The following is a 26,535-nucleotide window of genomic DNA, read 5'->3' on the forward strand; positions in this document are numbered from 1 at the left end:
AGGGGCCTTGCAGCCTATTTTGTCTAACACTCATTTTATAGATAAGAAAAGTGAAACACAGAGAGGGTAGATGATTTGTCTAAGATCACACAGAAATAAAAATTACTACTTCATTTGATCCTCCCAATAACCCTCTGCTGAATTCCACTACTACTACTTTTTAGCCCTCTACAACTGTAGCAAAACTAGAATTTGGGTGAGGCAGATTGGCCAAATAAAACTTTGTCCCAGGTGCCCAAATCTAGAGGGGCCATTTCTTTCTCCCCCTGGAGGTCCTGAAGCATTTTAGCTTATGGTAGCAAATATGAAAGCAGACCACTATGGTCATTATCTTTTTGTTTCTTAAATCATTTGTCTAATACTGATATAATTTCCCACTGTCTCACCCTCATGTCTATTCTGAATATCCATAAAACTCTTCACTGCTAAAATGAATGGAGCAAATTAAAAAACATTTAATTTTTAAAATTACACAAAAACTTTGCAGAAAAGATTTTTGAAACAAAAAATGCAGCAAATAGTTACATCTCTATTGCTAATAATGTCTCTAAAAATTTATCTAGCTCAAAATTTTACTGTCTATTCATTTTAGCAGAATTTTACAAGTGAATTGAACAGTGGAGAAACAGCACCTAGGAGTAGAAATCACTGTTATTATGGTATGACATTACTTCTAGTAAAGTCAACTATTGTAACTAAAGCTAGTTTTCCTGAGAAACTCCCCAGAAAAAGTGTTAAAGGGGTGCCAGATAAGCAGTGGTCATTAATTTAAAGGCAAAATAAAGTGAGCTTCTTCATGCAGCCCAGTGCTATACGTGAACATGGCTAGAAGCCCATGGTCTCTCTGGCCAGACATATGCCAAGGAATCTGAAGTAAGAGAAATCTCCAATAAATATGGCAAGAAACTAGCTGGAATTTAACTGCATGTCTTTGGAGCAAGCATAGAATAGAGGGCATAGGAAGATCAGTGAACAAGGAAATAGAGGTGTCTCTGTCTATGCTCAGTGCAAAACTTTGGGATCTTAAAAAGTCAGTTCAATCACTAATAGTGGTCAGAGATGCATCAGAGTATAAAGCCAGCTCATAGTAGGTCACTGTCAGTAAGTCAATAAATATTTATTGTGTCTACCATGTGTCAGACACTGCTGAACATTGGAGTTAAGATGTAGTTAAGAAAAAAAGGAAAAACCCTGCCCTCAATGAGTTCGCAATCTAATAGGAGAGTCAACAAGCAAAAAAAAAAAAAAAAAAAAAATACAAACTAGCTATATACAGGATAAAGAAAATTATTAAAAGAGGTAAGAAAGTAGAATTAAGAGTGATTAGGAAAGGCTTCCTGTAGAAGAATTTTATTTGGAACTTGAAAGAAGCCAATAAGTAGAAATGAATATGGGCAGAGTATGGGACCAATGGGAACTGTCAAGTAACTGAAAGTTGGAGTGTCTTGTTCTAGAAACAGCAAAGAAACCAATATTACTGATTGAATTGTATGTGGCAAAGGATAAAATATAAGACTACAAAGGAGTAGAGCATTAGTTATGAAGGGCTTTGAATAATAAACAGATTTTGGTTTTGATCCTGAAGGCAATAGAGAACCACTAGAACTTTTTGAAAGTGTGTGTGTGTGTGTGTGTGTGTGTGTGTGTGTGTGTGTGTGTACCCATGGGCACAAGTATATAGTGGGGAGAAGATGACATGATTTGACCTCTTTTTTGGAAAATCACTTTGGTAGTTCAATGGAAGTTGAATTATAGTGAGAAGAGACTTTAAATAGATTCAGCAGCATGTTGCATTTATTCAAACTTAAGCTAATGAAGGTTTACATCAGAGAAGAAAAGGAGACATTAGAGAGATATTAAAAAGATAAAATGAGTTTTTGAAACAGATTGGAGATAGTAAAGGGTCGAGAATGATACTAGGGTATGAATTTAAGATTCTGGGAGGATAGTGTTGCTTTCAACAATAATAGGGAAGTTATATAGGGGTGGGAGGGAGGATTTAGGTAGAGAGATGATGAATTCTGTTTTGGACAGTTGGGCTTATGATCTCTACTCAATATTTAGCTTGAAATGTCTGAAACATAGTTAGAGATATATGACTGGATGTCAGCAGAGAGGTTAGGTAAATCCATGGGAGTGGATCAAATCACCAATTATAAAGAAAGAAGAAAAGAAGGTCCAGGGCAGACCCCTGTAAGATGCCTATGGAACCTTAAGAGTATATAATCTAGATGAGGACCCAAAAAAGGAGAATGAGAAGAAACAGCCAAATAGGAAGGAGAACCACCAGAGAATAATGGTCTGAAACCTGGAAAGAAAAGGATCTCAAGGAGAAGGGGTTAATCAATAGTATCAAATGCTTTAAAGAAGTCAAAGAAAAATGAGAATTACAAAAAAAACAATAAATTTGGGAACTAAGTTCATTGGTAACTTTGGAGAGAATATGTTTAATGGAATGATGTAAAAGCTGGATTAAATAAGGAGTGATAGAAGAGAAAATGAACTTACTGTAGACGACCTTTGTGAGAAGTTTGCCCACTGTTGCAAGAAGATAGAGAGAAGCAGAAGCATCCAGGAAGCTCCATGCCTAGGGAACTTCTAGGAGGCTTGATATTAATATTTGGTAACCACACCAGGAGATCAAGGACAAAGGCTATGAGGGAAAAAGCAGAAGTACATGAAGTCATCTCCGCTAGGAAGCTTGAAGCCAGTGGATCTTCAAGAACCAATCAAAACCTGGGCTACATAGCAGAAGGCAAAGTCTCCTGAGTGATTGAGAATGAAGAAGAAGCAAGAAATAGTGCTGAGGCCTGTATCTATACTGAGCCATGAAGAGAAAGAAGCAGAAGAAAATCAGGGTGAAATTATAACACAATGGGGAAAAAACATTATGGAATTTTTTTTCCTATATCCGCAGGTGAATCAATTGATGATAAATTTGGACTTGGAACCCAGATCTCTTTCCCAGATCACCATGGTACTAAGGCCACCAATCCCAGAAGTCCCCACCCACCCTGCCTACTTCTCCCACCCTCTGCTTTTATAAAGAAGAATATTACCTGCAGAACAGAACTTCCTGGTCAAACTGTGAGTTCTCTGGCTGTGTCCCTTCCTTCAGCTGGCTGACATTGAAATAGGATAGAGTATGGTTGATGAAGCCATGAAGGGTTCCATTGTGACTATAGGAGTATTGGTACACGAGGCGGGGAATGAAGTCGGAGGTGACAGCAATGACAAAGGCCTAAGAGACAAAACCAATTTCCTGTTGAATGTGATCTGAGACACAGACAGAGATATATGATCTGGGTAACACCTGATGGCTTTGCTTCAGCAAATACCCATTTTTAGAAACTCTATCTTGGGATATTACTTTCTCTTAATGTGATAATTAATGGGGAAGTTATTTGTAAAATACAAAATGAAGAGCATTATCATTGCAGTATTAGACCTTAACAAAGATGTTAAGCTATTTAGATTGGAGATTGAGGAGCTAAAACACAGTTAAGAAACATATGGGAGGATCTCTATTGTTTCCTTAGCACTCATATCTTTGAGAGGGAGCTTGGTTACTGAAATCAGGAAGATCTGAATTCAAATCTTGTGTTTAGTATTGATCAAGGCCCTTCTTCTAACTCCTCTAAAACATGGTTTCTTCATCTGCAAAATGAAGGGACTGGACCAGATTCCTTAAAAAAGTTCTCTCTAGCTCCAAATCTTTGATGTTATGGTCCTGATTTCATGAAATATGGGATCAGGCTCAAAATAACATGTTGTGTGCAGGATGTTTTGCTCTATAAAAGTACAGTCAATATTAGAATCAACATATGAGCCATAGGCATTTATAATGCCTTTCAGTGTAGTATATAGTACATAGATATATTCATTTTCCCATGAGTGACTTGGGAGAGTTAACACTAACCATGATACCATTCTTAAATTTCTTTAATGTATTTATTTTATCTTATCTTTATTTCATAATTATTTAGATTTCTTCTCAAAATATTTTACTACTTTATTTCATGACAGATGTCATTCCTCCCATTTTATTTGGGAGAAAGGCAGAAAGAGGGTAGGGTTTGGGTATATACTAGACTAAAACAGGGATTGCATCCTACATTGGTGTTTAGCACAGTATCTAAAATATTTATTGTACAATTGCTGCTTGATAAATGTTGAATGAATCAATGAGTGAATATATATGAAAATGAATATAAGAATATCTCCTAGGAAGACAAATATTTCATAGCCTTCTTTCTTGACAATGACAATGGAATTTTTGCTGATAGAATTTAGAAGGCAGGTAAGTGGTGACAGAGGAAATAGAACATTGGACCTGAAGTCAGGAAGAGTAGAGTTCAAACCTAATAGATACTTCCTGTCTATGTGATCCTTAGCAAGCAATTTTTTTTCTGATACCTCAGTTTCTTCTTCTGTAAAATGAGGATAATAACAGCATCTACTTCCCAGGATCATTGTGAGAAATCCAATAAGATATTTGTAATATATGTTGCAAACCTATATGATATATATATATGTATATATATATATATATATATATATATGTTATAATTCACCCTACAAAGCCTACACATGCCCCCAAAGGAGATTCCCATTCATTTTCTGTTATTTTATTCCAATGGCCCAACATAGATAGTTCCTAAGTTCAATATATTAGCAACAAACCTCAGAAAAGAACTCATTAATTTCGATCTTCCCATCCATTAAGACATTTTCTGTGCTTATATGAGCAAAAAGAACAGAAGCCCCTCCAAAAAAATGTTGTGGTTGGGAGAGGAAATAAGAAAAGATCTTCTAGTTTTGTTCACTGAACTAAAGTTAAAAAGTAGAAAGGAGTTTTTCAACCATAAAATAATAATGGCTGACATTGAGATGGTTCTTTTAGATTTACAAGTACATGTGTTAATTCACTTGATATTCTCAACAACTCCATCATGTAGGCATATGTATTATTACTATTTCATACAAAGACCTGGAAAAATTGGTCTAGCACATTTTTTACAACCTCACACTGTCTCTCCTTATGTGACTTATGAATCTAAATGAAGCCATCTTTAGAGTTACATAGGAAGGAAACATGGGCTGTTTCTGCTGATGGAAAGAGCTGGACTCATCTGGAAGGCACTCAAAAGGAGGCCAAAGATATCATCGTTTTATATACTTACATTGATAATAACAGAGAACTTTCCAATCCCTGAAAGAATGTCAAACCAAATTCCTGCAAGAAAGAAAAGACAGATGTTGGGTTACTCTCATCACTGGGTTTCTTGAAACAGCTATAGCATAACAGTAATGGAAATGAAAGTGGTATTGTTCAAGAGGATGATTTACAGATACTTCAATGAAAACCGACAAACAAAATTTATTGACTACTACACCTTGTACGAGGCATTGTGCTAGGTGAAAGGAAGATACAAAGGCAGGTATGATACTAATGTACTGCTCACTAGAGGTGGGGAGAAGTTTGGAGAGAGAAAAAAAAGAATAAATGTACAGATAATTGTGTTACATGTGAGAGTGAGGTAAAAGGAAGAGAACTAAGAAAGGTGCTTAAAAAATCTGAAGGAGAGGTCACCATCAGCTGGAACTGGGATGGTTAGAGAAGGCTTAGTGGGCCAAAGGATCTTATATTTAGAGCTGGAAGGGAACTTAGAAGTGCTTCTAAGTGCTCTAGACAACTCTTTAAGATTATAAATTGCGTATAAATTGCTGCATTTTTAGTAGTTGTTTCCTCACTTGGGAGTTCCCTATAACAATGAAATCACAGCTCCCATCCCTATCCCGATGCTATAAGAAGCATAGATTTTTGTCATGTAAGAAAGTATTACACTGCAAGAGCTTGACCTATTAACCACCTAGAGGAACTGGAACTGCACAGTGCCTGAATCATAATTATCATAATTATCTAATCCTGTCTCCTCTTTTTGGAGATAAGGAATTAAAGCAAAGAAATTAAGTGACTTGCTCAGAGCCTTACAGGTAGCAAACAACTCAGATGTGATTTGGATCCAATTCTTTCTGATTCCAGTTTCAATTCTCTACTACATCATACTGTCTCTCCAGAGGTGATACATAAGTGAGTCCTTAAAGGAACTTCAACATACAGATAGATATCAGGGGTTGTCCATTCTGGAGAGAAGAGAGGTCAAAAGAAAGCTACAGAGACAAGATCACCATGTATATAAGGATTGAGAGTATTCTGGCTTGACTGGATCACTGATTATATGATGGGAAGTAATGACAAATGAGGATGGATATGTAGTTATGAGCCAGAATGAGCACCAGGAATTTTTATTCTGTCTTGTAAGAATTTGAGATGTATTAACCTATTGCAAAAAAGGTAAGGTAAAAGTGTGGGAAGGATACTCAGAAAATCCTAAGAATGGGGGAGCTATCGCTACAGGTTTGGAACCTGCAGCAAGTCAACAGCCCAGCAGAGAAGCTAAAAACACCGGGGCTGAAGAACACAACCCCAAACAGCTGGAGTCTCTCAGGACCTGCCCCCCCCCCTTCCCCCCCCCTCAGTGACTCAGCACGCTTTGGGATCTCAGAGCGCAGGCGCAGCACAGTCCTGCTAGTGCCTCACTGCTTCCCCTGCAGTCTGTAGAGGAAGCTCGATAACACACCCAGCCCCCCCCCCAAAGAAAGACTCCAGTTTTTTCTGTTTTTCTTTGGTAGTTTATCTCTGATTAATAGACAGAATGAGCAAGAAGCTGAAGAGGACTTTAACCCTTGACAGCTTCTATACAGATAGAGAGCAGACTCTAAATCCTGAGGAGACTAAAAACAGGCAGTCCCCAGGTGATTCCCCAAGGAGGAAATCATCTGTTCCTCAGCACAGATGAACCTCATAGAAGTGATTAAAAAGGCTCTCACAAGGGAGCTAGAAGAAAAATGGGAAAAGAGTCTGGAGAAAGTTAAAGAGAGAGTGGATAAAGAAGTAAAATCCTTGAAAAATAGGATTAGTGAACTGGAAACAGAAAACAGCTCTCTAAAAAACAAAATTGGCGAAATGGAAAAAAATTCCACAGAACAAAAGAACTCAATTGGACAATTAGAGAAAGATTTTAAAAAAGTGAGTGAAGAGAATACTTCACTGAAAATCAGAATTGAACAAGTGGAATTGAATGACTCGAGGAGACAAGAAGAATCAGTCAAGCAAATCCAAAAAAATCAAACAATGGAGAAAAATGTGAAATACCTTCTGGGGAAGACAACAGACCTGGAAAACAGATCCAGGAGAGACAATCTGAGAATCATTGGACTCCCAGAAAAACATGATGAAAAAAAAAGCCTGGACACTGTCTTCCAGGAAATCATCAAAGAGAACTGCCCAGAAGTCATAGGAACAGAGGAAAAAATAAACATTGAAAGGATTCATCGATCACCCACTGAAAGGGATCCTAAAATCAAAACACCAAGGAATATAGTGGCCAAATGCCAGAACCCTCAGGTGAAAGAAAAAATATTGCAAGCGGCTAGAAAAACCCAATTCAAGTATCAAGGAGCCACAATAAGGATCACCCAGGATCTGGCAGCATCCACATTAAAAGATCGAAGGGCCTGGAATATGATATTCCGAAAGGCTAAGGAACTTGGTATGCAACCAAAAATAACTTACCCAGCGAGAATGAGCATCTTTTTCCAGGGAAGAAGATGGACATTCAACGAAGTAAGCGAATTTCATCTATTTCTGATGAAAAAACCAGAACTTAACAAAAAGTTTGATCTACAAATATAGAACTCAAGAGAAATCTAAAAAGGTAAAGATTAATCTTGGGAACTATATTTTGACTATATAGATGTATAAAGAATACATGTATACCTTGTTCTAGAAATTGATGTGGAAAGGACATTGTACCAGAAAAAGGGTAAAGTGGGGGTAGTACATCTCATGAAGAGGCATAGGAAACCTATTATATCTGAGAGAAAGAATGGAGGGGGATGAATATAGTGGGTATCTTACTGCCTTCAGAATTGGCTTTAAGTGAAAAATCTTAAGACATATTCAATCTATGGTGAAACTTCTCCCATCTCATTGAAAAGTGAGAAGGGAAAAGTGGAAAGGGAAGGAATAAGCTAAGCGGAAGGGAATACGGGAACTGGGAGGGAAAGGGGTAAGATAGGGGGAGGAACTCTAAGGCGGGGGGAGGGACACTAAAAAGGGAGGGCTGTGAGAAGCAAGGGGTGCTCACAAGCTTAATACTTGGAAAGGGGGGAAAGGGGAAAGAAGGGAGGAAAGCATAAACCGGGGTTAACAAGATGGCAAGTAATACAGAATTGGTCATTCTAACCATAAACGTGAACGGGGTAAACTCCCCCATAAAGAGGAAGCGGTTAGCAGAATGGATTAAAAGCCAGAATCCTACAATATGTTGTTTACAGGAAACACACCTGAAGCGGGGAGATACATGCAGGTTAAAGGTAAAAGGTTGGAGCAAAATCTACTATGCTTCAGGTGAAGTCAAAAAAGCAGGGGTAGCCATCCTGATCTCAGATCAAGCTAAAGCAAAAATTGACCTAATTAAAAGAGATAAGGAAGGACACTATATCTTGCTAAAGGGTAGCATGGATAATGAAGCACTATCTATATTAAACATATATGCACCAAGTGGGGTAGCATCTAAATTCTTAAAAGAGAAACTAAGAGAGCTGCAAGAAGAAATAGACAGTAAAACTATAATAGTGGGAGATCTTAACCTTGCACTCTCAGAATTAGATAAATCAAACCAGAAAATAAATAAGAAAGAAGTCAAAGAGGTAAACAGAATACTAGAAAAGCTAGATATGATAGATCTCTGGAGAAAATGTAATGGAGACAGAAAGGAATACACTTTCTTTTCAGCAGTTCATGGAACCTATACAAAAATTGACCATATATTAGGACATAAAAACCTCAAACTCAAATGTAGTAAGGCAGAAATAGTAAATGCATCCTTTTCAGACCACGATGCAATGAAAATTACATTCAACAAAAAAGCAGGGGGAAGTAGACCAAAAAATAATTGGAAACTAAATAATCTCATACTAAAGAATGATTGGGTAAAACAGCAAATCATAGACATAATTAATAACTTCACCCAAGAAAACGATAATAATGAGACATCATACCAAAATGTATGGGATGCAGCCAAAGCGGTAATAAGGGGAAATTTCATATCTCTAGAGGCCTATTTGTATAAAATAGAGAAAGAGAAGGTCAATGAATTGGGTTTGCAATTAAAAATGCTAGAAAAGGAACAAATTAAAAACCCCCAGTCAAACACTAAACTTGAAATTCTAAAAGTAAAAGGTGAGATCAATAAAATTGAAAGTAAAAAAACTATTGAATTGATTAATAAAACTAAGAGTTGGTTCTATGAAAAAACCAACAAAATAGACAAACCCTTAGTAAATCTGATTAAAAAAAGGAAAGAGGAAAATCAAATTGTTAGTCTTAAAAATGAAAAGGGAGAACTCACTACTAACGAAGAGGAAATTAGAGCAATAATTAGGAGTTACTTTGCCCAACTTTATGCCAATAAATTCGACAACTTAAATGAAATAGAAAAATACCTCCAAAAATACAGCTTGCCCAAACTAACAGAGGAAGAAGTAAATATCCTAAACAGTCCCATCTCAGAAAAAGAAATAGAACAAACTATCAATCAACTCCCTAAGAAAAAATCCCCAGGACCAGATGGATTTACATGTGAATTCTACCAAACATTTAAAGAACAATTAACTCCAATGTTATATAAACTATTTGAAAAAATAGGGATTGCATCCTACATTGGTGTTTAGCACAGTATCTAAAATATTTATTGTACAATTGCTGCTTGATAAATGTTGAATGAATCAATGAGTGAATATATATGAAAATGAATGTAAGAATATCTCCTAGGAAGACAAATATTTCATAGCCTTCTTTCTTGACAATGACAATGGAATTTTTGCTGATAGAATTTAGAAGGCAGGTAAGTGGTGACAGAGGAAATAGAACATTGGACCTGAAGTCAGGAAGAGTAGAGTTCAAACCTAATAGATACTTCCTGTCTATGTGATCCTTAGCAAGCAATTTTTTTTCTGATACCTCAGTTTCTTCTTCTGTAAAATGAGGATAATAACAGCATCTACTTCCCAGGATCATTGTGAGAAATCCAATAAGATATTTGTAATATATGTTGCAAACCTATATGATATATATATATATATATATATATATATATATATATATATATATATATATATATATATATATATATATATGTTATAATTCACCCTACAAAGCCTACACATGCCCCCAAAGGAGATTCCCATTCATTTTCTGTTATTTTATTCCAATGGCCCAACATAGATAGTTCCTAAGTTCAATATATTAGCAACAAACCTCAGAAAAGAACTCATTAATTTCGATCTTCCCATCCATTAAGACATTTTCTGTGCTTATATGAGCAAAATTATAAAAAAGTCTCCACACAAATAAAGTCAGACTTAAATAATTGGAAAAATATTAAGTGCTCTTGGATCGGCCGAGCGAACATAATAAAGATGACAATACTCCCTAAACTAATCTATTTATTTAGTGCTATACCAATCAGACTTCCAAGAAAATATTTATTGATCTAGAAAAAATAACAACAAAATTCATATGGAACAATAAAAAGTCGAGAATATAAAAGGAATTAGAGTAGGCAATGAGGAAACCAAACTATCACTCTTTGCAGATGATATGATGGTATACCTAGAGAACCCCAGAGATTCTACCAAAAAGCTATTGGAAATAATTCATAATTTTAGCAAAGTAGCTGGCTACAAAATAAATCCCCATAAATCCTCAGCATTTTTATACATCACCAACAAAACCCAACAGCAAGAGATACAAAGAGAAATTCCATTCAGAATAACTGTTGATACCATAAAATATTTGGGAATCTATCTACCAAAGGAAAGTCAGGAATTATATGAGCAAAAAGAACAGAAGCCCCTCCAAAAAAAATGTTGTGGTTGGGAGAGGAAATAAGAAAAGATCTTCTAGTTTTGTTCACTGAACTAAAGTTAAAAAGTAGAAAGGAGTTTTTCAACCATAAAATAACAATGGCTGACATTGAGATGGTTCTTTTAGATTTACAAGTACATGTGTTAATTCACTTGATATTCTCAACAACTCCATCATGTAGGCATATGTATTATTACTATTTCATACAAAGACCTGGAAAAATTGGTCTAGCACATTTTTTACAACCTCACACTGTCTCTCCTTATGTGACTTATGAATCTAAATGAAGCCATCTTTAGAGTTACATAGGAAGGAAACATGGGCTGTTTCTGCTGATGGAAAGAGCTGGACTCATCTGGAAGGCACTCAAAAGGAGGCCAAAGATATCATCGTTTTATATACTTACATTGATAATAACAGAGAACTTTCCAATCCCTGAAAGAATGTCAAACCAAATTCCTGCAAGAAAGAAAAGACAGATGTTGGGTTACTCTCATCACTGGGTTTCTTGAAACAGCTATAGCATAACAGTAATGGAAATGAAAGTGGTATTGTTCAAGAGGATGATTTACAGATACTTCAATGAAAACCGACAAACAAAATTTATTGACTACTACACCTTGTACGAGGCATTGTGCTAGGTGAAAGGAAGATACAAAGGCAGGTATGATACTAATGTACTGCTCACTAGAGGTGGGGAGAAGTTTGGAGAGAGAAAAAAAAGAATAAATGTACAGATAATTGTGTTACATGTGAGAGTGAGGTAAAAGGAAGAGAACTAAGAAAGGTGCTTAAAAAATCTGAAGGAGAGGTCACCATCAGCTGGAACTGGGATGGTTAGAGAAGGCTTAGTGGGCCAAAGGATCTTATATTTAGAGCTGGAAGGGAACTTAGAAGTGCTTCTAAGTGCTCTAGACAACTCTTTAAGATTATAAATTGCGTATAAATTGCTGCATTTTTAGTAGTTGTTTCCTCACTTGGGAGTTCCCTATAACAATGAAATCACAGCTCCCATCCCTATCCCGATGCTATAAGAAGCATAGATTTTTGTCATGTAAGAAAGTATTACACTGCAAGAGCTTGACCTATTAACCACCTAGAGGAACTGGAACTGCACAGTGCCTGAATCATAATTATCATAATTATCTAATCCTGCCTCCTCTTTTTGGAGATAAGGAATTAAAGCAAAGAAATTAAGTGACTTGCTCAGAGCCTTACAGGTAGCAAACAACTCAGATGTGATTTGGATCCAATTCTTTCTGATTCCAGTTTCAATTCTCTACTACACCATACTGTCTCTCCAGAGGTGATACATAAGTGAGTCCTTAAAGGAACTTCAACATACAGATGGATATCAGGGGTTGTCCATTCTGGAGAGCAATCTGGAATTATGCCCAAAAAATTATCAAAATGTGCATATCCTTTGATCCAGCAGTGTTTCTATTGGGCTTATATCCCAAAGAAATACTAAAGAAGGGAAAGGGACCTGTATGTGCCAAAATGTTTGTAGCAGCCCTGTTTGTAGTGGCTAGAAACTGGAAAATGAATGGATGCCCATCAATTGGAGAATGGCTGGGTAAATTGTGGTATATGAATGTTATGGAATATTATTGTTCTGTAAGAAATGACCAGCAGGATGAATACAGAGAGGCTTGGAGAGACCTACATGAACTGATGCTAAGTGAAATGAGCAGAACCAGGAGATCATTATACACTTCGACAACGATATTGTATGAGGACATATTTTGATGGAAGTGGATTTCTTTGACAAAGAGACCTGAGTTTCAATTGATAAATGACGGACAAAAGCAGCTACACCCAAAGAAAGAACACTGGGAAACGAATGTGAACTATCTGCATTTTTGTTTCTCTTCCCGGATTATTTATACCTTCTGAATCCAATTCTCCCTACGCAACAAGAGAACTGTTCGGTTCTGCAAACATATATTGTATCTAGGATATACTGCAACATATCCAACATATAAAGGACTGCTTGCCATCTAGGGGAGGGGGTGGAGGGAGGGAGGCGAAAAAAAAATCGGAACAGAAATGAGTGTAAATATAATGTAATTATTAAATAAAAAAATAAAAAAATAAAAATAAAAAAAAATAAAAAAAATAAAAAAAAATAAAAAAAAAAAAAAAAAAAAAAAGAATGGGGGAGCTAGATGGTGGTCTAAGAGATCTTAAAGCCACTCCTACTGGAAAAAGAGGAGAATGGAAAGCTTTACAAAACTTTACAATTCAAGGCCTAAGATTTACAAACAAGGCTAGAGAATATGGCTTTGAACTAGAGATGGCAGGAGCTATACCAATGCGCCAGTGGTGGGGGAAAGGAGGGATATCATAACCCACAGCTTGGTTACATACCTATATCTTTGGTTCTCACAGCATCAGGACGTCTTAGCTCTGTAACAAACTTCTTTGCATCAAGCCTGACTTCAATAACATTATTGAGGAGGGCAAACACTGGAGCCAGAGGAAAGGAGGCCACAAATAGAGTGACAAATCCAAATTGGATAACTGGGAAAGAAAAAAGTAATAAACAGCATCTCAGTTTTAAGCAGAAAAGAAATAGCAATGATAATTTTGTCCAAATATGCATCAAATCAATTGTTGCCTATCTATTCCTTCTTCTTTTAATAATAAAAACTGACATGTACAGATAATTAGATGAGTGAATGATAAAGCACTTAACTTGAAATTGGGATGATCTGATTCCAAAATCAGTCTCAGACATATACTAGTTAGGTAAGTCACTTAGAGACAATTTCCACATTTCTAAAACAGGTTGATAAGAGCACCTACCTCCTAAAATTGTTGTGAGGATCAAAATAAGATAATATTGTAAAACATCCTGCAAACCTTAAAATATCATGTAAATGCTAGCTACTATCATATAGCATTTTATAGTTAATATGTATTATATAACATTGTCTTATTTGATTTCTAGAACAAACTTAGAAAGTAAGAAATACAAATATATTTTCCCCAGCATTCATTTCAAGAACAATTTAAGGCTCAGAAAGTTAAATGACTAGCCTAAAGTCCCATAGAAAGCAGATGGAGGAATAGGTCACAAATCCTTTTTCTTTGATTCCAATATCTGCACTCTCTCCACTACATACAGTAAGACTTCCTGTTTCCATGCTATGCTTCCTTCCTTACCAAGAAGCCACCAAAGTCAAATAACTTCAGGTCAGTGAATGGAACTTTCATTTAAATTCAATTCAGTAAACATTTAGCTTGCACCAGGGTCCAAGCTAAACCATGAGGACAAAAAGTTGTACAGTGACATGGTCCCTATCATCAAGACACTTGCTGCCTACCAAGGGAGATACAGAGGAAAGTGGAATCAGGGAAATTTGAGATCCAGACAAAATTCTCTTGGAAGATCTGAGGGAACAGGGAATTCATTGCATACAGAGCCTTTTAATATGCTATGAGGAAATACATTCAAAGGAATTTCCCCATGAAAGTTTCTGACTTAAAGAAGGATCATGGATCCCTATTTGTCTTCCCAAGATTAGTTTAATATGAACACACAAATACTGTGGGTGTTATATGCTGAGGGAACACAGAACAATGAAGAGCTTAAAGGTGGGGATGAGAATCAGAGGATTCCTAGGTCTAATGAAGTTTTAGCTTTCTCTTTTGGACATTTTAAGCTATTTCCTAGGATCTTAAAAAACCTTAGAAATCAATCAATCATTTATTAGTGGAATATTATATGCTAGGGGCTGAAATACACAGGCAAAAATAAAAAACAATTCTTGTCCACAAGAGGCTAACATTCTATCATGGAGGTGATATTTATATATATAAAATATATCTTGGTTCAAACTCTCATCTTACAGATGAGCAAATTAAAACTTACAAAAGGTAAGTAGAAGGAGTCAAAATTTTAATTTGGCACCTAAGCCTGTGAGCAGCTGGGTGGTGCCAGGAGGATCTGAGGTCAGATTCAATCTCTGACACTTACTAGCTATGTGACCCTAGGCAACTCACTTAACCCTGTTTGCATCAGTTTTTCATCTGTAAAATGGGCTGGAGGAGGTAATGGCAAACCACTCCTGTATCTTTGTCAAGAAAATCCCAAATGGGGCTACAGAGAGTTAAAGATGACTAAAAAAAAAAAAAAAAAAAACAGCAAAAATTTAAGCCTTTCATGACACAGTCCCAGCCTACTACCAAAATAAGAGTGACTCCCTTTCCCTAAGGCTGAACAGTGACTACAGATACACAAGCACACATGTACATGAGCATTTCAAATGTTTCTGGAACTCCTCACAAATACCCCTGTGCACAGGCCAAGGGTGTCAAGGCACAAACAGAATATGTTGAGACATGACAGAAAGGATATATAAATAGAGTACTGGATATGAAATGGGGGAGAAGAAGCCCAGCTTTCCTTGTTGACATAACTTATGAAATCAAACAAGATACCATTAGGAGTGGGGACAAACAATAAACTAAATTCCTTCCCATAAGGAGTTGGGTACAGTGATATTGTTGTCTAGTCATTTCAGTCAATCTTTGTGAATTCATCTTGGGATTTTCCTAGTGAAAATACTAGAGTAGTTTATCTTTTTTTTTTTTTTAATAACTCTAGCTCATTTTATAGATGAGGAAATTGGGGCAAACAGATTAAGTGATGTGCCCAAAGTCATACAGCTAGTAAGTTTCCTGAGGTTGGGTTTAAACTCATGGAGATAAGTCTTCCTGTTTCAAGGCCATTGTTCTATTGGGCCACCTAGCTACTCCTGGTAGTCTGAAAGGAACATAGGAGAAAGATCTAGAGAAACTGAAAATAGAGGGGGAAAAAACCAAATACTATAGGTGGCTACATGAAATACATGAAATAAATACACAGACTGGAGAATGAGATGAAATGGGAAGAGGAAGACTAGTCACAATGACATGGTCATACTCTGCTTTTAATAACTTCTTACAGATGTGATTGCCAAACCAGAGGAATTTGGCATAGTAGAAAGAGTAGTGGCTTTAGAATAAGGAGACATGGATTTGAATCCTGGCTCTGACATTTACTATCTGTGTGACCCTATAGATGAGTCATTTAATTTCTTCAAACCTCAGTTTCCTCATCTTCAAAATGTAAATAATACTACTTTTGCTATATACCTACAGGTTTTTTGAGCAAAAAGCACTCTCTAAATCTTAAAGCATTACCTAGAATTATTACCACCAATGCCTGTCTTTATACAACAATGATATGTTTAAATGCCATGGCAGAGTCCTAATGCTGAGCTCTGCTCTGTGGGAGGAAGAATCTTCTTCCATATGTGACCTCCCTTAACAGAGATGTACATATTCTCAAATCCTCCATTTGGCAAGTGTTAAGGAAAGGAAACCAAAAGAACTGTCTATTTCTTTAAAACTGAAAATATACATTGACAACTACTTGCATAGAAAGTACTGAAAGAGGTCTAGACTTTCCATGAAAATATATAGGTTTGAATCCCACCTCACTTAATAGTTGGGTGCTTATAGACAAGTCACGTAATCTAATTCTTAACCTTTTTTTTTTTTTTTTTTTTTTTTTTACTGAAAGATGGTGAACTACTCCTTGCCATGGGACTATTTTGAGAAAAGTGCTTTGCAAATCTTAAAATGACATATAATTTTATTTTTGAGTGGATATGGGACCTCGTGGGAAACTCTTGCTAAAGAAGTTCATTCTTCCTATGCAAATGAAGAATTATCTTACAATTCAGAATCTTAAAGAACAACTTGGGGAGATTGAGAGGTTAAGGGATTTGCCCAAGATTATAAAGTCAGGCTATGTCAACATCCAGGTCTTTGTGACCTACTTCCAAGGTCAGCTCGCAACTACTCCACCTTCCTTCCCTTCATATTATTATCACAAAAGCTAACAAACAGATTTCAGTCCTTCTCTGAATAGTTAAAAAGACATACAAAAGGCATAGTCTTATGTTACATGGTATGTGAAGAGGTGGTCTAGGTTTGAGATTCTTCCAGTAAGGGGCTTACCAGATGATGTTTAATTTAAAGAGGCTTTTGAAATCATGAGGTAGATTAACCAACTTGACAAAGAAGGTCCATCTAGATTATAGAAGCTAGTTTAGCTTCCAAAAAAGCAAGATGGTCAAATGAGCTATACTGAATGACTTCAAAGGCTGCTTCTGGTACTAATAAAAGAGCAGCTATTGATGCAAGGGATGGTGCAGAGTGCCTAGAGTGAGTAAGACCTGAACTGAAATTTGGTCTCAGATACTTACTAGCTGAGTAACCCTGGGCAAGTCACTTAATCCTGTTTGCCTTTGTTTCCTCATCTGAAAAATGAGATGGAGAAAGAAAAGGCAAATCATTCCAATATATTCACCAAGAAAACCTCAAATAGGGTCATGAAGAGTCAGAAATAATTGGAAGACGACTCAGTGGCTTCCAAAAGGGCCAGATGGTCAAAGGGCTGGATAATTGAGTTCAAAGGAGCCTTTTACCCTAATATTCTAAGACTCCCAAACTCCTTGAGAAAGTTTCTTTGAGGAACCCCTGTTAGGGCACTAAGAGAAATTAAAGACACCACAAATTGCTATCTCTCTTCTCTCCTGTCCTGCCCAGCCCCAGCCTTCAAAATGTTGAGGATCCTCAAACTCTAAAGAAGAGGGAATATAAGGGTATGACAAAGTCACTATTATAGTCACATATTTTATTCATATGAAGAAAATTGAAAGACAAAACCTAAAACAAGTAATTCTTCTTAATTACAGACATGAACCAAATACATTTGTTATGGCATTCTTCAACCATTCAGTGACTTTTGTCTTCTTATGTCTGTAGAACACATGTTCCCCCAAATCATAATGTGCTTCATCATTAAGGCTCTCATCGGTTGGGCAAAAGAGGCGGGTCTACGGATTCTCCTGCTGTGCAAGGGGCCCTCTAGCCTGGATCTATAAGGGCTCAGTGCAATGCAGCAGTCAAATTCCTCTTTATTTTTGTACTTATATACTGACCACCTCAACACCTCCAAAGAGCTATGACTTTGTTGGTATGAATTATCCCCTGTATGTTTTAATAGACAGTTGTCAGGGAAGCAGCATTGTATTGTAGATGAAATATCATACTTAAGGTCAGAAAGACCTGGATTCAAATTTAGCCTTACACATAGCCTAGCTCTACAGCCCTGGGCAAATCCAGCTTCATACTGGACCCATCTCGACTCAGTTTCCTCATCTGCAAATTTGGGAGTAATAATAGCACCCATTTCCCAGGATTGTTTCAATGACCAAGTGAGATAGTCTCTGCAAAACACTTTGCATATCTTTAAGTGCTATGTTAAGTGCTGACTATTATTATTATGAGCAGCTATAGCTGAAAAATTTACCACCCTGAAGCCAGTTTGCTGATGAGTCTTTCCAGACTTAGCTAGTCTGATCTTTGTATGACAGACATACAGTAGTATCACTAGCTGTACTTTCCTCCTAGGATCATTTTCTGCTAGTGTAACTTTTAGGAACCCAGGGTGATCTATACCCCATTTTGATCCATAAGAGTAAGACTTCCCTGAAAGATAAACACATTGACAAAAATTATTATGTTGCCTTTCACATCCACCACTCAACAAACGTCATTTTGGTAGGCAGGTCATGTTAGGTCTTCAGGCCTATCCCAGTGGTAAGCATGCAACTCTGGATCACCTACTGAAGCAGAAATGTCTTTGAGTGTGTGTATAGGGTAGTGTGTGGATTATGTGTCTTCTCACTGAAGGATGGGCCTGGCTAATTTTAGAGAGACACATCAGAAGGTCAGTCAGGAGAGTCAAACTTATTCAAACTGAAATTCATAAAAATGGTGCACAAAGGTATGGAGAGTTTGTGATCCTCTTGGTAGATGGAGAGTTCATATTGATAAAATTAACAGATGCTCAAAGTATTGAAATTCTTTTCAGATGTGCAGGTGATACTTGCATATAGTCTCAGCATATGATCTTACCAACCCTTACCAGCTGCTCTTAACAGCTCTTGGGATGCATTTGTTCTGAGACTGTACTTCTTTGCTGGATTCTTTAGTATTCAATAGCACACAGGTACAAGCACTATGCAATTATTCTTTGTATAGCAAAGGCTCAAAATCTGGCCTGCTCTGCACTGTTCCTCTCTGGGTTTTTTGATATATAGTTAATTTTGATGATATAAAAGATATGGACAATCACAATTCTAGCCACTCTTTGCTATCAATTAACACTTATTGTTAAGAATTTATTAATATCTATTATATGCTGGGTATTTCAGGTATAAAGACAAAAATGAAACAGTTCTTATTCTCAGGGATATATACTTTATTGGAGGAGACAAAATGTACAAAACATATCCAAAATAAATACAGGGTAATTTGGAGGCTGGAAAGAAAGGAAAAATGGTGCTACCTCTGATAAACAAATTATTTTTAATGAAAATAGATGCTAACCTATGTAAATATACTATAATACTGTAAAGAAACAACTTTGAAAGTTTTAAGAACTCTCATCATTGCAATGATCAACCACAATTCCAGAGAAATGATAATGAAGTTTCTATTCACTTCCTGACAGAAATGATAGACTCTGGGAAGAGGATGAAATATCCATTTTTAGACATAGCCAACTAGAGAATATGTTTTGTTTGACCATGCACACATTTGCTACAAGTGTCTATTTTTTTTTTCAGGGAGGTGGAGGAATGCGAGGGATAGAAAATAAATACTTGTTGATTGGAAAAATAAAAGAATCTGTGAAGAAGTATGTACTGATTATGACACAACCTGTCTTTTCCTTTGTGATTGCCCCGGTTCATCTTGCAATATATTTGCCACATGTTAATTAAGCAGCTATTTTGTGTCAGGCACTCTGCTAAATATTAGGGACAAAAAGAAAAAAATGAAACTATCTATCTTCTAGCATCTTATGTTTTATTGGGAGGATATACAATAGGAATACATATAAGCAAATAAAATATATCGATAGTAAATACAAAGTAATTTTCAGGGGTAGTGTAGGGAGAGAACTGGTAGCTGATGGGTTCAGAAAAGATCTTGTGCAGGAGATTGCTTTTGCACTGAGCTTTGAAGGAATACAGAGATTTACAATGCAAAAGTGAAGCTAGATTATATCTAGGCACAGAGCTGAGCCCATGCAAAACCAAGGAAATGGAAAATGCAAAGACATATGCATAAAGAAGACTGTGGGATGGAGCTGGAAATATGGGCTAACCCAGATTGTAAAAGTTTTAAATGCTAAATAGAGAAGTTTATGTTCTATTCTAGTGGCAACTGACAATCTACTAGAGCTTTTTGAATAAGGGAGCAAAACATGTTTTAGGAATATTATCATTATTAATAAATAGTATTATTATTTGGCAGTGATGAGGATGGGCTGGAAAGGGGAGACAGGAGAAGAGATAGAAAGCCTTTGTCCAAATGAGTCCATATGGGACATGCTGGTGGCCAAAATTATATTGGTGGCTGTGTAGATAGAAAGAAGAGTTTGAATGCAAGTCACATAGAAATAGAATCATCAATATTTGGGGTCAGTTCAGTGGTGCAATGGATAAAGTACTGGGTCCAGAGTCAGAAAATTCATTTTCCTGAGTTCAAATCTATCCTCAGCCTCTTAATAGCCATGTGACTGGGCAAGTCACTTCACCTTGTTTGCCTTGGGTTTCTTCATCTGTAAAATGAGGTACAGAAGTAAATGGCAAACCACTCCAGTCACTGGCAAAACCAAATCAAACCAAACCAACTCAAGTCAAATCAAAACAAAATGGGTTCATGAAAAGTCAGATATGATATGACTAACAATGACTGAAAACAATCACAAATGAGAGACCATCCTCAATCTCACTTAGTCTTGGTGCCTTCTCTCTGAGATTATTTACATAATTAATAATATATAGTAATTATTAATAATTACAAAGTGTCACCCCCATTAGAATGTGAGCATTAGGAGGATATTTCTGTCTTGCTCCCAAACAAACAAAAAAGTCAAGCAAATGAAAGTGGGAAGAATCATACTAATGGCAAACTAAGAGAAAAGATAAAGTAATATAACTCAGTGATGTAACATTTCCACATAAACTTCCAAAAAAGCCCAAGCCAAAATAATTAACTTGATGAAGATGATTGATTTTTTTTCCTTTTCTTTTTTATTTTCTGTGACTTAGAAAGGGTTAAACTCCATTGGAATGAATAGAAACTTTCCATCTTGAGCATCCAGCAGTGTGAGGGAATAAATGAAACTGATAAGCTCTTCAGTATGAACTTTTAATTTCTTTCATTTGGGGAGAAGTTGCTGAAAGGAGACTGCTATAAACAGCCTGTTAATATAAATATAAATAAAAACATAGTAAGGGAGGGCAAGCAGAGTTTATTTCATCAGCCAGACTTTCAACTCAAACAAGTGCTTTGCCTTCTAATTACAGGCAAGAAAAACCAAATGTGTTCAGCAGTTATAGGACAGCATGAAGGCCTGACAAGGAAAATGTTCTTAAGTGCTAAATGACCCCATAAACAGGGAGCAGACAGGATTTTGACAAGAACCTCAGCAGGGGCTCAGCAGCTTCAGAAAACTAGAGAGGATTATGCAAGGGTCTGGAGAAAATTTCATTAGCAATTTGGGAAATAATACCCAAGCAAAAGAACAAGACTGTTCTAACGTGGGAGAAGAGAAGGACGGAGGGGAATGGAAGGACCCTAAAAGTACTATCAAGTATACAAAAGCTTATTAAAATAGCATCATGAGCCTAGAACTGGAAGATACAAGAGATTATCAATTAATTAACACATGCCAGGTACTGTGCAAAATAGTAGGTTTATGAAAGTAGTAATGGCAAAGGAGAGATTCAAACCCAGGTTCAGCAATATCCAATTCTGGGCGCTTTCCTCTTCACTGAATGCCTTCTACATACAGGGTTAGAACAGGAAGAGATCTTAGAGATCATCTAATACAGAACTTCTTAACCTTTTCCCACTTGAGGCCTATTTGTCCAAGAAATTTTTTGTTGGAATCCTTACTAACTGCTAAGTAATTAGAGTTGATCTAATCTTACAAGAAGATGTTTTGGCCAGAACCTGAAACAAGGTACTAAGTAGAACTAATTAAGACAAGGCTTGTGTTCACACCTTTACTCATTGGGGTCCACAAGTATGCTAGCTTCACAAAGTACACTTTCTAACTTCAAGGGAGTTCACACCTCCCTTAAAGTCATTGGGCCAGAGAGCACTATGGGAGAAAACCCATAATCCCATTCTCTCAGAAGAGGCAGATAAAAAGCCAGCGATGAGGGATCTATGGCAGAATACATTTTTTCCTCTTGGCTGGCTGATCGCGCTGGACTCGAGAGGAACGACTCTGGTGCAGAGAACATTTTGACGGATTTCAGTGGAGGTACGCCAGAAGCCCTCTCTCCGTGGCAAGTTGGTGGCTGGGCTCCCCAGAAGGAGATAAGAGAGACCTTCCATCTCTGTCTTGGTTGGAGGCAGAAGAAAGCAGAGGCAGAGGCTGAAGGACAGAACCTTGGATTTGGAGACATCCAAAAGGCTCTAAGCCTCTAAACCGGCTGTGCTGTGAGAAGAACAAACTCCAACATTTGAACTCTGCCCCCCCCCCCCACACTACCTCTCCTCCCTCCATCCCGGAGGGTGGAGTTGATGAAGGAGAGTCAATTACCTGCTCCTCAGGGGGGGCTGAGGCTGCCTCAGATTCACCCCACCCTTGAGCCTCACTTAAGTCTCCCTGCCCTGTGGGGATATGGCCATTAATCTGTTCTTTGTCTTCCTCCTTTATCTCAGGCTTCCCCCTTTGGCTATCCCGGTATTTTAAGGCCATCTGTATTGTATTGTATAAATAGAACACTACAATGGAAACTGAACGAGGACCGTTTTCATTGTTATATGCAGAGATCTGTTGACCAACCAATGCCCAGTTTTTTAGAGAGATTTGCTCTTCCTCTAAGAACCAAGGAGAGGTGCGTTTTAATGTAGCCAGAAGTCTAGCTGCCTGTCCCCAAGTTACAAGTAGCCCTTGATCTTCTATCAGCTTAAGCAGGCTTTCTATAGCACCACTCCTGGGTGGGTCTGGGGTTGGGGTGGTAGATGGAGAATCTTTACCTAGGATCTGTCCCATTTCAGCCAAAAAAGGTTGTACTCGCTCAGTTCCTGGTCACTGGAGACTTCTTCAGTGAAAGTAGGGTCCTTGGTTCCCACGCTTGGGCGCCAAATGTTAGAGTTCAAATGTTGGAGTTTGTTCTTCTCAGAGCACAGCCGGTTTAGAGGCTTAGAGCCCTTCGGATGTCTCCAAATCCAAGGTTCTGTCCTTCAGCCTCTGCCTCTGCTTTCTTCTGCCTCCAACCAAGACAGAGATGGAAGGTCTCTCTTATCTCCTTCTGGGGAGCCCAGCCACCAACTTGCTGCGGAGAGAGGGCTTCTGGCGTACCTCCACTGAAATCCGTCAAAATGTTCTCTGCACCAGAGTCGTTCCTCTCAAGTCCAGCGCGATCAGCCAGCCAAGAGGAAAAAATGTATTCTGCCATAGATCCCTCATTGCTGGCTTTTTATCTGCCTCTTCTGAGAGAATGGGATGATGGGTTTTCTCCCATAGTGCTCTCTGGCCCAATGACTTTAAGGGAGGTGTGAACTCCCTTGAAGTTAGAAAGTGTACTTTGTGAAGCTAGCATACTTGTGGACTCCAATGAGTAAAGGTGTGAACACAAGCCTTGTCTAAATTAGTTCTACTTAGTACCTTGTTTCAGGTTCTGGCCAAAACATCTTCTTGTAAGATTAGATCAACTCTAATTACTTAGCAGTTAGTAAGGATTCCAACAATTTTTACTCAACTTTATCTAGAATCTGAGCAGTATTTCTGGCAACCTTTGTGTACGCACAATGCAGAGTACACATGTGATATGTTCAGAACCAAAGCTGAAGTGAAGTTGGGCAAATCATTCACTGCCAGATTGATCACTTCGATTCATTACCAGATTCATATACCTCGCATTCATTACAAGTTTGATTGTGAATTGATTTTTTTGTTGTTGTATTCAGAAATCTTTTATTGTTACCAAATTTTTCACACTGCCTCCATTCAGTCACATGACCACATAGAGAGTCCTGACTCACAAAATAAGAAGCTTTGCTCTAATCCATCCTTCTTTTTAAGGATAAGAAAAATGAGATGCAGAGAGATAAGCAACTAATCAATATTCACACTAGGATCAAAGATCAGTCACAATTCAAATAATGGTTTCTTTTAAATTTTTTTAAATTAATTTTTAAAATCTTTTAAAATGTTTACTTTTAAGTATCTGTACACCAAATACACTGAATCAGTTAGAGGAGGCAAGTTGAAATCATAATAATTTGCTAAATTTAAAGTTGTAAAATCCTGAAAAAGCCATTGAAAAAGACTGGAATTTTTTCCCTTAAAGCCCTTTAAGAATAAGAAGGAGTTTCTTCATCACTCCTATAAATTCCCCTAAACACACACACACACAGCATATATGTATGGGTGTATACATTTATGTGTACCATTGTTGGAAGGAGAGAGGGAGAGAGAGAGAATATGAGAGAGAGAGAAGAGAGAGAGAGGAGAAAGTAAGTGTGTGTGTGTGTGAAATCTTGACTACAGTTATTAAAGTGAACTTTCTACTAGGCCAGAAATTCAAAGTTTTTCATCATAATGTGATGTAATAATATTACATGATTCTCTCTATTCAACTCAATTCTTTGCCCATTTAGTGGGGTATAACTGCTTTGGAAAATCCTGCCAATTGTGACACAGGGGAGTCAATCTATCTGTTTTTTCTTCCTGGAGATTCTAGGCACAAATATTAGATATTTCTTCTTGGAATTATAAAAATAAGCCTTCCTCAGCTGCTCTAGCAGGAGTAAGTCTTTCTTGAACTCATCAAAATCCACCAAGTATTAGAGAAGGGTAAGACCTGGAAGGTCCTTTTCACTCTTATTGCCCCAATAACTTCCTTCTTTTGTATTCATAAAACTAATACACTAAGGTTCATGTAACTTTGTTGTTCTTTGGTTGTTTTAGCTGTATCTGCCTCTTCGTGACCCCATTTGGGGTTTTCTGAGCAAAGATATATTAAGTCTGCCATTTCCTTCTCCAATTCAGTTGATAGTTGAAGAAACTGAGGCAAAGAAAGTTAAGAGATTTGCCCAGAATCACACAGCTAGTATCTGAGGCTGAATTTGAACTCAAGTTTTCCTAGCTCCAGACCTGGTGCTTTACCAACTTTACCACCTAGCTCCCCATGTCTGTACTTTACCATTTATGTAAAAGAACTCTTAAGATGATATGTAAAAAAATAAATAAATAAATAAATCACTACACTGGAAGTCAGATGGCCTGGGTTTTAATCTTCCTTCTTCTACTACCTGAGTTATTTTGGCATATCTTATCAACCTTCTGGATCTCAGTTTTTTCCTTTTTCAAAGTTTTTAAACTAGGTGATGTCTAACTGGCTTTAAATCTTTATGATTCTCTGAGTAGATGGTCTCTTCTACTCACAAAATTCTATCCCCATATTCCTAAACTTTCTGATGATCTTTCCTCCTTATATTGATAACAATATAATCTCATCTTCATGCCTGAGAATTTAGTAAAGTGAATAGGGGGTCAGCCTTGAAATCAGGAGGTCCTGGATTCAAATTCTGCTTTGACAAATACTAGCTACACCTCCCTGGGCAAGTCCCTTTATTCTGAGTTCTAAGCAATCTCTAATTATCAGATGAATTCTTTATCTGCTTCAGTAGAGGGAGCTCATAGAGCAATGAAATCACAAGTGAAGGACAAAAAAAAAAAAAATAGTAACCATATTATCTTTAATCATATAGCACTATGTACTTTTCAAATCATCTTTGCAAATGCTATTTTGCCTCAAGAGTCAATGTGTGGTCCAGATAGAGCTAGGCCAATCAGAAGAACCTTAGGTTCAAATTCCATCTCTAATATTTGCTGACGAAGTGATATGGACATGATTCTTAATTACTTTAAAACTCATTTTCTTAATTTAAGATGAAGATGTATTTATTTCAAAGGGCTCTGGCTATTATATTAGAATATGACCTTTAATATTAAAGCAGCAAATATCAAAGTTTAAGTCTAAAATCTTCCAGGCAGTTTTTAAAGTTTTTTTTAAGCAGTTTAATGACATAGGGAGTTTTTCATATAAAGTAATTTTGGTGATCTTATCATTTGCAATATTTTGGCTCTACCCAGTCATGAGCAGTTGAATATCCCTTCAGCTATCTAAGTTGTTCTTCATTTCTTTAAAGATTTTGTAGTGGAATTTAGACACATATTTCGTGGGATTTGGTTGGTTGATTGAACTCCAGATATTTCATGCATTTTGTGGTTATTTGGAATAGGCTTTTTATTATTGCTTCCTGGATATTTTCATTATTAAAGAGAAACACTGACTTTTGAGAAGTTATTCTATATAGCCTATAAATTTGCTAGCTCCCTATTTTCTGCTAAACTATTTTCTGATATCCTAAGATTCCTCTAA

The 26,535-nt window shown here is 37.0% G+C and overlaps 1 protein-coding gene across 1 annotated transcript in view; it reads right to left on the reverse strand.

Moving 5' to 3' along the window:
• Positions 1-26,535, reverse strand: part of ANO2 (anoctamin 2) — a 484,690-nt gene that overhangs the window by 24,757 nt on the left and 433,398 nt on the right. Inside the window, exons 21-23 of the mRNA XM_052001239.1 lie at positions 13,367-13,519; positions 11,403-11,455; positions 3,060-3,241 (exon numbers count right to left, since the gene is read on the reverse strand). Coding sequence (XP_051857199.1) covers positions 3,060-3,241; positions 11,403-11,455; positions 13,367-13,519 — 388 coding nt within the window. The remainder of the gene's footprint in view (positions 1-3,059; positions 3,242-11,402; positions 11,456-13,366; positions 13,520-26,535) is intronic.

This window comes from Antechinus flavipes, chromosome 5 (genome assembly GCF_016432865.1).
Source record: "Antechinus flavipes isolate AdamAnt ecotype Samford, QLD, Australia chromosome 5, AdamAnt_v2, whole genome shotgun sequence".
NCBI lineage: Eukaryota > Metazoa > Chordata > Mammalia > Dasyuromorphia > Dasyuridae > Antechinus > Antechinus flavipes.